This window comes from Mesocricetus auratus, unplaced genomic scaffold, assembly GCF_017639785.1.
Source record: "Mesocricetus auratus isolate SY011 unplaced genomic scaffold, BCM_Maur_2.0 Super-Scaffold_100042, whole genome shotgun sequence".
Taxonomy (NCBI): domain Eukaryota; kingdom Metazoa; phylum Chordata; class Mammalia; order Rodentia; family Cricetidae; genus Mesocricetus; species Mesocricetus auratus.
Genome location: NW_024429219.1, coordinates 3,969,706 through 3,983,012, shown reverse-complemented (window position 1 = coordinate 3,983,012; position 13,307 = coordinate 3,969,706). Strand labels below are relative to the sequence as shown.

The window sequence follows — 13,307 nt, the reverse complement described above, 5'->3', positions numbered from 1 at the left end:
CTGGGCTACAGAACGATATAGAGTGAGGTTCTGTCTCAAGCACACCAAACCCACCCCCCACCCCCCAAAAAGGGTAAGGTAATGAAGCCAAACAGAAAAGAAAACAGCAGGCGACTTTGAAGCCTGATTGGCATCAGACACTGACTTTAAACCTGACCAATCAGCCCGGTGTGTTTCCTTCAAGTCAAGACGGGCTTTTGGGGGGAACCCAGGCAACAGAAGTGGATTGTGCAGCGGTCGCAATTCAGGCTCCCAGGGGTTAATTCCCCACGAACGCCAGGCAGTCGTTCCCCGTTGAGGCGCCCGTGTGCCAGGGGTGCCAAGTTGACCACCGAGATTAGCATTTACGTTTATGGACCGCTTGCGTGCCCTGTGCCAGCCAAGGCCAGAGGAGGGCACTGACCCTCCCCCCGCCAAACCGGAGTTACAGACAGTCGCGAGCTGCCACACTGGGTCCTGGGAGGAAAACCCTCACTTTGGCTACGTGAGGTGGGGACTTAGGAGGCAGAGGGCGCCGGACTGAACGTGGGGGCTCAACCTGGGAGCGTGTGCTTCTGGCTGCAGAAGGCTGGCGAGTCACGTGAGCGACACGAACTTCCAAGGGGGGCGATTTGTTTAGAACGAAGAGATTTGGCACTGGAGTTGCTTTTTTAAATTTATTTTCACTCTAATCTTTTTCTTTTTAAACATTTATTTATGTATTTGTCATGTATACAGTGTTCTGTCTGCATGTGTGCCTGCAGGCCAGAAGAGGGCATTATTACAGACGCTTGTGAGCCACCATGTGGTTGCTGAGAATTGAACTCAGGACCTCTGGAAGAACAGCCAGCGCTCTTAGCCTCTGAGCCATCTCTCCAGCCCCTTAATTTTTTTTTTCCTAGGGTTTGACTATGTTCCCTGTTGGGCCTGGAACTCTGCATTGTAGATAACTGTAGCCCAAGGTGGCTTCAAACCAGCGGCGCCTCTGCACAGGGGCATCCTCCTGCTTCTGCCTCCCCGAGTGGTGGGGGATGACGGGCGTGTGAGCCACCGGGTCTGGCGGGCATCGGGAACTCTGGATTTTCCTCCGTGGTCACTGTGTCCGATTCTCATATCGGCCAGCTGGTTAATTTCCCGCTGTGGGGCACGTTTCTCCTGGTTTGTTTTTCTTTTTTTTTCTACCCCCCCCCCAAGACCTTTAAGAGAAGCGCTCACCCCTTCTCGGTCTCTTTGGGTCCGCCCGGCCTCCCTCCGGCCGTCGGCAGTGGGACGGTCCATCTGGACTCCTCCCCTTTCCCCCTCCCCCGGACGCCGGCTCTGCGCCGGGGAAAAACCAATAGCTGGCCGAGCGTTCCTTAGGCGTCTTGGGACGCGGCGACTCGGAGGCAGGGCCGCTCGATTCACGCTGCCTGGCTCCGTGCGTGCCCCGTGCGCAGCAGGCTCTTCGCGCCTGCGTGGTGCGCCCTCCTCCCTTTCTGCCTCCTCTGCCGCCATGGCGCCCGTGGTTAGTACGGCTCCGCGTGCGGCCGCGGCTCTCGGAGCGGCACGTGGGCCCCCGGCTGGGCCGTCTCGGGGCTCAGGGCCGCGTGGGCGCGGGGCGGGGGCTGCACCCTGCAGCGTCAGGGCCGGGGATGGCCTGACCTGGCCGGGTGGGGCGGGGGAGGCCGGGGCGGCAGCCCGGGGCCCAGCACGTTGTGGGCGGAGGAGGCCGCGGCTCGAGGCGGACGGGAGGAGCCGGCGGGGCTCGGGGTGGCGGATCGGGCGCCTGCACGGGATCCCCCCTTCCCTGGGAGGGAGCGCTTAGGGGCTGCGGGCTGGATATGGTCTTGATCTCTCGAGCCCGGCCTCGGGCTCGCTCCGGGCCCGGCCACTTGGGCGAGGAGCGGGGAAGACGGATGTGAGCGGCCACCCCGGGGCAGCCGAGTGGGCATGGCTCTTCCCGGTGTGGCCGGGTTTCGGAGGCGCGGTCGGGGCGGGGGAGGCGTCTTCCAGCGCCCCTGGAGCAAGCAAAGCGGCTCTCGCCCGGGTGCGGCTGTAGGCGGCTGCTCTGTGTTGTCGGGGCGAAGATGGCATCCTCCGGGCTGAGCTTAGAGCCTTCGAGTCGGGCGCTACCTGGAGGTCGCGCCGCTTGGACACGATGGTTTTGAAGGGGCGACTCTGCCTTGCAGTTGGGGGTTCCTGGGGTGCGTTTCCGGTTGTCTTCCGTCTTTCCTACCTGGGCTTCAGTGCGTTAGTGTGCTTTTTTGGGGGGCGGGTGTTCAAATCTTCTTGGGGGTCCATTGTGGGGCAGGCCGTCCTGGTGATCTCTTTTCCCCAGCGGGTAGATTTGTTGAAAGCAGTCTTTTTTTTTTTTTTGAGACACCTGGGACAGTTTTGTACTAACTGAAGAAAGTGCAAGCTTGGTGATGGCCTCCTGAGCGCCGAGGGAGGGAGGGAGGCTCGTAGTTGGCGTGTTGGGAACTGCCAGACCTTTAAGGGCAAAGATTTGAGTGGCCTTAGAAGGTCCGGGGATCCGTAGAGGCATGGACGGATGTCGCTTTTTGTAAAAGTGAACCGATCCGCCCCCTAAGTAGTTTGGAAGTTCTTACCACACCTTTGACCTTTAGGAAGCCGGGTGGAAAGGAGTATTTACTGGGGGAACCCTCCGCTGTAGCTGGTGTGCTAACAGACCTCCGTGCTTGTCAACACTGGGGTGTCTGGAGAGGTTGAGTGGGACGGGACCATTAACAGGTCCTCCTTCCGTTAGCGTGTAGAACACGTTCCTTGGCACTTTTGAGGGGGGACCCTTCATCTCCCTGGGTTTGTGTTTGTAAGGACTTTTATGCCTCCGGCATGCTTTGTTTTTTTAATTTGGGGGACGCTACCTGAGCCTTCACCTCCGTTTTCTGTAAACCCTTAGAAAAAGCTCGTGGCGAAGGGAGGCAAAAAAAAGAAGCAGGTTTTGAAGTTCACTCTTGACTGCACCCACCCAGTAGAAGATGGGATCATGGACGCTGCCAATTTCGTAAGTGACATTCTGTTGCTGCTCTGGGCTGGGAAGCAGTGAGCTTTGGGGGATACTTTGGGGAAACCTTTTGGAGTAGGTCTCTGTTGGCCTTGGAGGCAGTCCCAGACTCTACCAGAGGGGCAAATTAGGTATTTATTGCCGAGTCTCTGGAGTTCAGCAGGCTAAATGAGAAATACGTGTTTGTTGAGTTTCTGTCTGTGTGGGCAGCCTCGTCCTGAGCCTCTCTGGACCCTTAGCCAGATGTTGGCGGTGTTGCGAGGCCTGCATGTGTTTGCTTTATCTGCTTGCTGAGCTGTCCTCGGGCTTGGCTTTTACAGACTTGGTGCTGTCCTGAGTTCCCCTCATTTAAATTTTGTGCATGCTTGTTTGCTGCAGGTGTGTCTGCACCATGTGTGCAGTGCCCATGGAGGCCAGAGCAGGACCAGGGCATGTCTCTGGAACCAGAGTTACAGGTGCCGAGAACTGGTTACCTCCAGCCCTGTGGTTTTTTTTTTGCCCCTGTGTTTGCCCCAGATTCCCAGTACCCCTGTGTTCCCTTCATCTAGGATTACTGTCTCTCTGCAGCCCCATTTTGGCTCTTGGGACTGAGGCTTTGGTGTGCACACATCCCCTAAGTTTACATTTGTTCTTCACATTCTAGAAGGTCAACTGTGGTCAAGAATAATCATTTCTAAAAAGCTGAAAGTTAAAACTTACAGGCATAATTGATAACCATTAATAGTACACATGGAATCACCTTTGTGGCTACTAACCTTAGATGTGCCTCGATTAGCTCCTAAATCCTTTATCCAGTGACTTTTCCATGGCTTTGGTCCTTTGCATGTTGGTGGGCTCTTTTTTCTTTCTTTCTTTTTTAGACAGGGTTTCTCTGTATTGTATTGGAGACTGTCCTGGAACCCACAGAGATCCTCCTGCCTCTGCCTCCCTAGTGCTGGAATTAAAGATGTGTGTCATCAATGCCCAGCCTCTTTTTTTTTTTTTGAGGTGGGGTTTCTTTGTAATAGTCCTAGTTGTCCTGGAACTCACTGTGTAGACCAGGCTGGCCTCCAGAAACTGAGATTAAAAACATGCAATACCACGCCTGGCTTGGTGGCGTCTTTTTCTTAATTAAAAACTGTATTATTATTATTATTGCTGTCCATGGCGCACACGCCTTTACCCCAACTTTTGGTGGGCAGAGGCAGGTGGATCTCTGAGTTTGAGGCCAGCCTGGTCTATGTACTGAGTTCTAAGATAACCAAGCTACTTAGAGAGACCCTCTCTTTAAAAAAGTGTTTTTTTTTTTTTTTTTTTTTTTTTTGGTTTTTCGAGACAGGGTTTGTTTCTCTGGCTTTGGAGGCTGTCCTGGAACTCACTCGGTAGACCAGGCTGGTCTCGAACTCACAGTGATCCGCCTGCCTCTGCCTCCTGAGTGCTGGGATTAAAGGCGTGCGCCACCACCGCCCGGCCAAGCTTTTTTTAATGTGTGTGTTTTGCCTACATATGTCTGTGTGCACATGCATGCCTTGTTTGTTACCTTGGAATTCAGAGGAGCGCGTCCAATTCCCTGGAGTTGGAGTTAGCGATGGTTGTATGTATGCTGAATGTCCCACCAAGTCTCTCTAGGCCTTGGTGGCTATTTTCTGATAGTCATTTATGTCTTGACCCTGCCTGGTGTCACCATATAAATGATCAGCAGCAGTGCCATCAGCAAACCCTTCCCTTCGCACTCAGCTCTGCTAATGACTTGCCTTCTAGAAGACTCTTGCTGGTAAAGCAAAGCTATGTTTTCTGATCATTGCCTTACTGTAGTTAACATGTAGTTAAGTTTGGTATTGGAGTTTTTTTTTTTTTTTTCTCGAGACAGGGTTTCTCTGTATTTTTTTGGAGACTGTCCTGGAACTCCCTCTGTAGACCAGGCTGGCCTCGAACTCACAGAGATCCGCCTGCCTCTACCTCCTGAGTGCTGGGATTAAAGGCTTGGGCCACCAACGCCCAGCTTTGTATTGGAGTCTTAAAAAGAGCTGTGGATAATTTCCTTTTTTGATTGTCCCGGGATTTAACTCACACATGCTAAGTGAGCATTCTTAGCTATAGTTGAGCCACATCTTCAGTCCCTCACTGTAGCTCTGAGCCGAAAGGGACTCCATCTCATTGCAGTGGCAACAGAAGAAAACAAAAAGTCCCTTTTGGACGAGGCCCCTGAAGGCTGAGGGGAATGGCTTGCCCCGGCTCACATGGTGCTTTGCAGAGTGTGTCTGGGCTCCTGGGTCCCTGTCGCTTCTGCTGTATGTACCATGCAGGTGACTCCAGGCAGGTCTGTAATTGTTATGTGTTTGTCTTTGCTCTTCCTACTAGGTAAGGGCTCTCTCTAGTGCTGAGAGCTGTACCTCATGCCCCATGGGCTTGGGTTGCTTGCGGCTTGGCGTGTTCGGATGAAAGTTTGCCTCCTGGTCTCCTGCTTAGCCTTGACCCTTTTGGTTTGGTTGCTTTTTGGGTTGAGATGGGTAGGATCTCACTGCGTTGCCCTGACTTGCTCTTGACCCTTTGACCCCGAGTGTGCTGCCCTCTAAGCTTTGCGTGTTGGGCACGTTTCGTCATGCGTGGAGACAGTCAAGAGTGCTCGCATCGGATTGTTGAATAGTGCCGTCTTATCGCACTTGCCTAAAAGCTTCAGGACTCAGTCTGTCCTTCAAACTCTATTGGGGAACTCCACAAAGTTGTCCTCTGGTAGTCAGACAGGCGCCATACACACAGCATGTGTATACACACCATTTAAGACTGAAGGTTTAAAGATACTGTATGTTGTTGGGAGGAAGTGGGAGCTAGCCTGCCCCTGGGACCGGTGGGCCCACTGCGCTCTGTTGATGCCTGCACTGCGCTCTCTGTTGATGTCCCCAGGAGCAGTTCCTTCAGGAGAGAATCAAGGTGAATGGGAAGGCTGGCAATCTTGGCGGAGGGGTTGTGACCATCGAACGAAGCAAGAGCAAGATCACTGTCACTTCTGAGGTGCCTTTCTCCAAAAGGTATGACGGGGTTTTTGCTGTGCAGCTCTGTAAAGGGCAGTGAATGAGCATGTGTGAACATTGCCACTGACACACACACAAATTTGTGTTTAGTTTTTGGCTTTTTGAGCTAGGGTTTCTGGCTCAAACCCTGGCTGGCCTTGAACTTGCAGAGATCTGCCTGTGTCTATCTCTTGATGCTGGAGAAATTTTTTTTCTTTTTTTTGGATTTTCGAGACAGGGTTTCTCTGTAGCTTTGGAGGCTGTCCTGGAACTCACTTTGTAGACCAGGCTGGCCTTGAACTCATAGAGATCTGCCTGCCTCTGCCTCCTGAGTGCTGGGATTAAAGGCGTGCGCCATCAATGCCCGGTGAAATTTTTTTTCTTAAGATTTATGTTTACCTGGGTGTTGGTGGCGCATGCCTTTAATTCCAGCACTCGGGAGGCAGAGGCAGGCAGATCTCTGTGAGTTCAAGGCCAGCCTGGTCTACAAAGCGAGTTCCAGGAAGCCTCAAACAATAGAGAAACCCTGTCTCAAAAAACAAACAAAAAATTTTATGTTTAGTTATGTGTTTGTAGGGCACCTGCAGATCTGGAGCTAGTGTTACAGGTGGTGGTGAGTTGCCTGGTGTGGATGCCAGGATCTGAACTCTGAAATAGTGCTCTTAACTGCTGAGCCTTCTCCAGTCCTATTAATACCTAGGTGACTCAGACTTCATCTATGTTTTGTTAGTTTTTTGTTTGTTTGAGGCAGGTCTCTGTAATGTAGCCCTGGCTGTCCTGGAACTCAGATCCGCCTGCCTCTGCCTTCCTGGTGTTGGGATTAAAGGTGTGCACCACGCCTAGCCATGCTTAAATTGTTTGCTTCCACTGCTGTTAGGTCATGGTGGTGAGAGCCCCCCCCCCTGCAGTTTCATGTAGCTCAGGCTGGACTTAAACTCACTCTGTAGCCTTGATGCCTGATCTTGTCTCCATCTTCTGAGAGCTGGGGTTACAGGTGCATGCCACCTCATTCATTTTCTAGTTTTCTTATAGGTGCTCTCATGGTATTGGGTGAGAGATCTGGTGCCAAATGGAGTCTTTCCTTGCAGGGGTGTGACACTGACCCTTAGCCCCTGATACTGAGGATGGTGGCATTACAGAGTTGGGCATAATTGGGCCTGCCTCCCTGCTGGGGTCTGTAGAAAGTGTCCCATATCCCCCTCCCTCACAGGGTTTCTCTGTGGCTTTGGAGCCTATCCTGGAACTCGTTCTGTAGACCAGGCTGGCCTCCAACTCAGAGATCACCTGCCTCTGCTTCCTGGGGTGCCACCACCGCCTTGGAGAAGCTTTTCAAATAGAGGGAGATTTTAGAGCCCACTGGTTAAGCCCACTTGTCCGCAAATAGGTGGTGATTGCCTGGCTGTGGTGAGACCAGTCGTGCACACCAGACAGCCTGTGGGGAAAGAGGCTGCCCCCTTCTTGTGGCATTTTTACTCACGTGGCAGGACAGCCCCACACCCCGTGAGCTGTGATCTGATTGGCGCTCCCTTGTTCTTGGGGACTTTAAGGGTGTTCCTCTGTAGCTCAGGCCTGCTGCTCCTGCTTTAGTCTCCTCTGTACTGGCGTAAGACTCCCTCAGCCAGGTGGCTTCCTTTTATTTTTGGGAGACTGAGAGCTGAGCCCTAGGGCTTGTACACAATAGGCATCCAGTTATGTCCTCAGGTGTCACTGTCTCATGGTCCCTTTTTTTTCGAGACAGGGTTTCTCTGTATTGTTTTGGAGGCTGTCCTGGAACTCGCTCTGTAGACCAGGCTGTCCTTGAACTTACAGAGATCCGCCTGCCTCTGCCTCCCGAGTGCTGGGATTAAAGGCGTGCGCCACTCCGGCAAAGAGCAGGCATCTTAAGGCCCATTTTGTGTGGTAAAGTTAATTTGCAGACAGGGTTTGTGTGAGGCCTGGCCTTGCTTCATGACTAGGAATAGCTAGCCGTCAGGATTCACCTCCTCACATCTTCAATAGTCAGATACAGGCAGTCAGCCTTGTGGAAAGTGCAGGCTTTGTGATGATAATTCAGGCTAAGGCAGCAGATACAGAAAAATTACAGTATGGTCGAGCGGTAGCTCAGGTGTGGGGAGTGTTTGTTCAGCATGTGCAACACCCAGCAGAGGAGGGAAGGAGCCTGAAGAAACTTGAGAGGCAAGACAGATGTAAGCTTGCAGTCTCAGGCTGAGCTTGGTGGATCATTTGAGCCCAGAGTTGAGGCCACCCTCAACAGTGGGACCCATCTCATAACGAGAGTCAGCTCTGGAATGGCTGGGTGGCACATGCTGTGCCCATGTGTTGGATAATGGGCATCCTACTGGAGAAGTTAGGGAGCTCAGAACATTGGTTAGTTGTGGTGATATCTTTCTACTTCACATTAAAATAAATAGCCCTGATAACCCCCATCTGCCACCTCAGGGAGGCTTGCAGAAGGATGAGGGAAATACTTGGAGTTGGTTGGGAGGTTAGTGGTTCTTAGCAAAGGGGTTAAAACATGTAATTGTCAACTTTTTCTAGTAGTCACAACAGGCCATTTTGTAGGTGTTTGCTATTGTTTAGGGGACTAGCTGGTGTGCACTAATACGTTCCCAGTTTGATTGCCAATTTAGGGATGCATGATAGATTGTCTCTTTAGAATACTAGCTTGGTGTACTTGGCCTGTCCTTGTTTTGGAAGGCTGAAAAAAACATGTTAAAAATGGTTTTATTTTATGAAGTTCAGATATTTCAGAATGTAAGGAAGCCACCAGTTTTTTTTTTATAAAGATTCATTTATTTATTACATATACACCAGATTGAATTGTAGGTGGTTGTCAGCCACTATGTAGTTGCTGGGAATTGAACTCAAGACCTCTGGAAGAGCAGTCAGTGCTCTTAACCTCTGAACCATCTCTCCAGCCCCAAGCCACCAGTTCTTAAGAGTTTTTTCTCTGCAGGTATTTGAAATATCTCACCAAGAAATACCTGAAGAAGAACAATCTTCGAGATTGGTTGCGCGTTGTCGCCAACAGCAAAGAGAGCTATGAGCTGCGCTACTTCCAGATTAATCAGGACGAAGAGGAGGAGGAGGACGAGGATTAAGACACATTGGTCTGCAATGTTTTGTATTAATTCATAAATAAAATTTAGGAACAAAATCAGTGGTTTATCATTGTATCTCTGCAGTGTGGTTGGACAGGAAATTGGAAATGACAGGGCCTGGGGTTTAACTGGCTACTGCTCATCTGTATATAGACACTTCTGGAAAATGTCAGCTCTCAGTAGTAATGCCCAGGCAGAGCTAGGCTGAGGGGGCTGCCTCTGACTGAGCAGTAATGAGGTGGGTTGTTCGAGGCAGCCAGACTGGGGCTTAAGCCTGCCGCTTGGTTATATCAGGTGTCTGTCTTAAGGAAGGTTTGAGAACACAGTGTTGTGTTCCTTGTTCTTTATTAAAAGCAGGCAGGTATTGTCTTTGTGGGACTTTGCTGGGAAAATGGCAGTAGGTCAAACAGGTTTCAGGGACATTTGTCTCCAGTGTTGATCACAAGTTGCTCAGTGTGCACTAACCTTTTTCCTTCCTGTAGAAATGAGGGTTTTTTTTTTTTATGTTACTGCTGTATAGTCTGCCTGTATAAAAGGATTTGCAAATATGCCAGACATCCATGCCTTTGGAGCTCTCCATAGGATTGAGTCCAAGGTCAGCCAGGGCTAGTGGTGAGACTCTAAAGTCCTTATATATAATGTGCGTATATGTACATAAACCACAGCCTGTCCAAGTCTTTGCAACAAGCAGTTTCACTAGTCTCCAGCAGAGGGTGCTGGAGACAGCTTCCAGGTGTTCCCAGTAGGGGGAGCCCTTCCATTCCCAGAACTCAGGAGGCTTTCAGGGAGGGGAACGCAAGATGGGTGTTGCCCAGGAAATTGCTGCTTCCTAAGCTGTCCCTTAAGGTCACAGCTGGACTTAGTAATAAAAGTCTTAGTCTGGGGCTACAGCCCCAGTGGTAGAGCTCTTGCCTAAAAAAGTCCAGGCAGAGTGCACCTGCAGGTTACTGGGACAGAGAAAGGCCTTGTGGGGTTTTCTTGACACTGTTCCTGGAGTATTGATAGGTGGTAGACTTGGAAAGACAGGATGATGCCTTTGCCAAGGGTTAATTTGGAAAAGTTCCCGGCACCTTAGGGTGCTCCTGAAGTCAAACTCCCGCAGCAGCATCTGCCTTGCTTTCTAACAGCAGCTCAAATGTCTGAAGGCTTGCTTCCCGCTCCTGGCCACCCTCGAGGCCTGTGTTCTGTCAGTCAGCTGTCAGTCGAATGTCCCAGCCCTAAACACATGGCTCTTGGATTGAATTTAACATGTTGAGGCTTTGCAATCTTACTTGTAGCAAAGGTTCCAGCGTTTTCTATTTCTATGCAAATTTCTTGAAGCAGAACAGGAGGCAGCATCTTCTTCAGACCTATAGGTGCGGGCCCCTTTCGGAGAGAATCCCCGGATTTGTGACATGGGTCTGCAGACCTTGTTTGTTACGTTGATCTTCCCATGTGGTTATTTCTAGGTTGGTTGTACAATTAACCCAGGGTTGACTAGCATATGCTTTGAAAGAGTAATGAAGTGGGAACTCAATGGGTCTTCTACGCCTTTCTAAACTCTTGTAACTGAATGTTGATCACATTTTGTATTAAAGTGGCTAACACATGGCTACTGTTACCGTGCAAGGCTTGCTTTTTTTCTACCTCACACAGCCTGGTAACCCTTCCGTCACCGGTGAGTCGCGGTGGGCATGGAGAGAAGTGTTCTTTCTTTTCTGCTACCTCCCGCTGGACAGCCTCCGAGAGGTGGGTTGGAGTTGACTGAGCTTGGAGAGTCATGTCCCAAGCAAATGCCATTTTCTGATGGGCACCATGAAGAGTAAACCTGAATCCTATTAAACCCACCACAGCATCTGTCCAGGGCCCCTTCTAGACATGTCCTTTATGTCTGGCCTCGTGCCTTACCTGTCTTTACCGGAAACGTTGGCACAGAAACACTGGAGTTTAAAGCTGTGGCTTCAGTTCACGGAAGCCATAAAACAATGCTGGCACAGGCTTGCTCCCTGCCAGCTGTGGTTGCTCCCGGTCTGGATCCCTCTGAGTGAATGTTGGTGCAGCCCAGGAAGTATCTACGTGGAAGGCTTACTCATTTCTAAATTCTGTTTACTTTGAGAAGCCGCCACGGCCCCTGCCTTTCATGGGTGAAACTATTCATAGTGTCCTCCCAGCAGGAGCCACTCAGATGGACAGGTTGGTCTCCTGCTGGTACCTTGACAGAGGTGCTGAGAGCTAGCTCTGACCAAACACCTGCTGCCTGAGGCGGTTATCCTTTTGTGGGGGTGGGGCACAGCTTGTTGGAAGGTGAGCTTAGTGAGGGGTCAATTGCTCCTTTTTAAAGTCACAGAAAATGTCAGGAGATGCCGAAAGTATGGGCACTTGGAGATGTGGTCCCCTGGACTGACAAATGCCGAAGCCATCTGGGACTTGAGGACGTTGGCCTTTTATGGCCACCACAGGGGTGGTGGCATCATAAGAGGGTGATGTGCTGTTCTTCCGTTCTCATAGGCATGACTGGCTGGTAGAGGCTTCATTGTAGGAGACCCCATTGGCTGAATCGTAGCAATTGCCCTGATTTGGAGGTTGCTTGCTCAGGGAAGGACTGGTTGTAGCACGTCGCTGCTCCACAAGGCGACAGGTAGAGGGGACTAGGGAGTTGGCTCAGTCAGGATAGTGTTTGCCACAGGAGCACTACCTGGGTGCAGAGGTTCGCTCCTGTCATCCTGGTCCTGGGGAGGCAGAGACAGGAGGACCCCGGGGACTTACTGATTAGCCACTCTAGCTGGTTAGCAAGCTCCACATTTAGCGTGAGACCCTGTCCCAAAGATGAGAGAGTGTTGTATGGTTAGGAGCACTTGCTGCTCCTAGAGGACCCGGGTTCACTTCCCAGTACCCATGTGGCAGCTCACAGCCATCTGTGCTTTAGTCTGGCCTCTGGGCACTGCTTGCATGGTGGCAAACACAAATCTTAAAAAATGAGGCGGACAGCCGGGCGTCGGTGGCGCACGCCTTCAATCCCAGCACTCAGGAGGCAGAGGCAGGCGGATCTCTGTGAGTTCAAGGCCAGCCTGGTCTACCGAGCGAGTTCCAGAACAGCCTCCAAAACAATACAGAGAAGCCCTGTCTCGAAAAACCAAATAAATAAAATGAGGCGGAGCTAACAAGATGGCTCAGCAAATAAAGGCATTTGCCATCAAACCTGAAGAAACGAGTTTGATCCCTCAAACCAGGAGTGAATTCCGTAAGTTGGCCTCCAGCCTCTCTGGCATTCTTGTGTCCCCTCCCCTAAATTTAAGGGAAAAAAAAGACAGGGAGCAGTTCATTGAGGAAGACCACATTGTCTGGCCCCCACACGCACCCATCCATGAACCTGCACCCATAAAGTGGAGCACACATCTTAAACGATGCCAAATTCTGTTGTTTAAGAACCGAGGATGTCTAATCCAGCCATGTCCAGGCTAGTGAGCTGCACCCGAGCCAGAGCCCAGGAAGCGCCCATCAAATGCTCCAGGCTGACTGCAGTCCCCACTTAAGGGCTCTGACCCTGGGGTTCTCTTCCTGAAAAGTTCTGGCTTTCCCCATGACCTCCGGAAGTCTGTGTGAGGTCTACTATTGGAGACAAAAATGTCCAGTCTGAGCCAGGTCCTGGTCTGCAGAGGGGCACTGACCTTCCACCCTGAAGTCCCCCTGCAGAGGAGAAGGTGCCCAGGGGTTCTGATCTCTGTAGGTGCAGAATGTTCACTGCCCTCAGTCCAGGATCAGGAAGAGGCCATTGGTGTGGAGACATTGCTGAAGTTGCTGTCGATAGGCAGTTCCTGGGGGTGTGACCATGGACCCACAGCCCAGGACTGGAGGGAGTGCTGTGTATGCAGAAGGGGATCAGCTATTTCAACTGCTCTTCGAAAACAAAATTCCAGGATGTTTCATAACCACCATAGTTTGATTTGTGAATTGTCACTGAGGTGTAATCACAAGTCCCGTGATCAGCAAACAGGAGACTTGTCCCCTGACACTAACCTTAATGGTAGGCTGTTCTCACAAGTGCAGCTTACGGACCGCTCACCTGTTAGAGGTTGCCTTTTGAAACGTCAGGTGTCTTGGGTCCATGGTCACGAACATGCACATTTAATAGTTTAATAAGAAGGGGTGTCATTTAAAAATTACTGGTGATTTGCAACTAAAACACACACACACACACACACATGCGCGCACGCACGCATGCACCATGTGGTTTTCCCTACTATCCCAGTTCGG

At 51.1% G+C, this 13,307-nt stretch overlaps 1 protein-coding gene across 1 annotated transcript; it reads left to right on the top strand.

The window, feature by feature from the left end:
• Nucleotides 1-1,337: 1,337 nt before the first annotated feature.
• Nucleotides 1,338-10,679, top strand: Rpl22 (ribosomal protein L22). Its single transcript, XM_005079269.4, has 4 exons — nt 1,338-1,483; nt 2,879-2,983; nt 5,867-5,991; nt 8,930-10,679. Exons 1-4 carry the CDS (start codon nt 1,472-1,474, stop codon nt 9,072-9,074), a joined length of 387 nt encoding a protein of 128 aa, XP_005079326.1. The 5' UTR covers nt 1,338-1,471; the 3' UTR covers nt 9,075-10,679.
• Nucleotides 10,680-13,307: the final 2,628 nt, after the last annotated feature.

Excerpts from the sequence above, each read along its gene's own strand:
- Rpl22 (XM_005079269.4), top strand. Across the intron at positions 2,984-5,866 it reads TCATGGACGCTGCCAATTTC|GAGCAGTTCCTTCAGGAGAG; the intron begins GTAAGTGACATT and ends TGATGTCCCCAG. Across the intron at positions 5,992-8,929 it reads GAGGTGCCTTTCTCCAAAAG|GTATTTGAAATATCTCACCA; the intron begins GTATGACGGGGT and ends TTTTCTCTGCAG.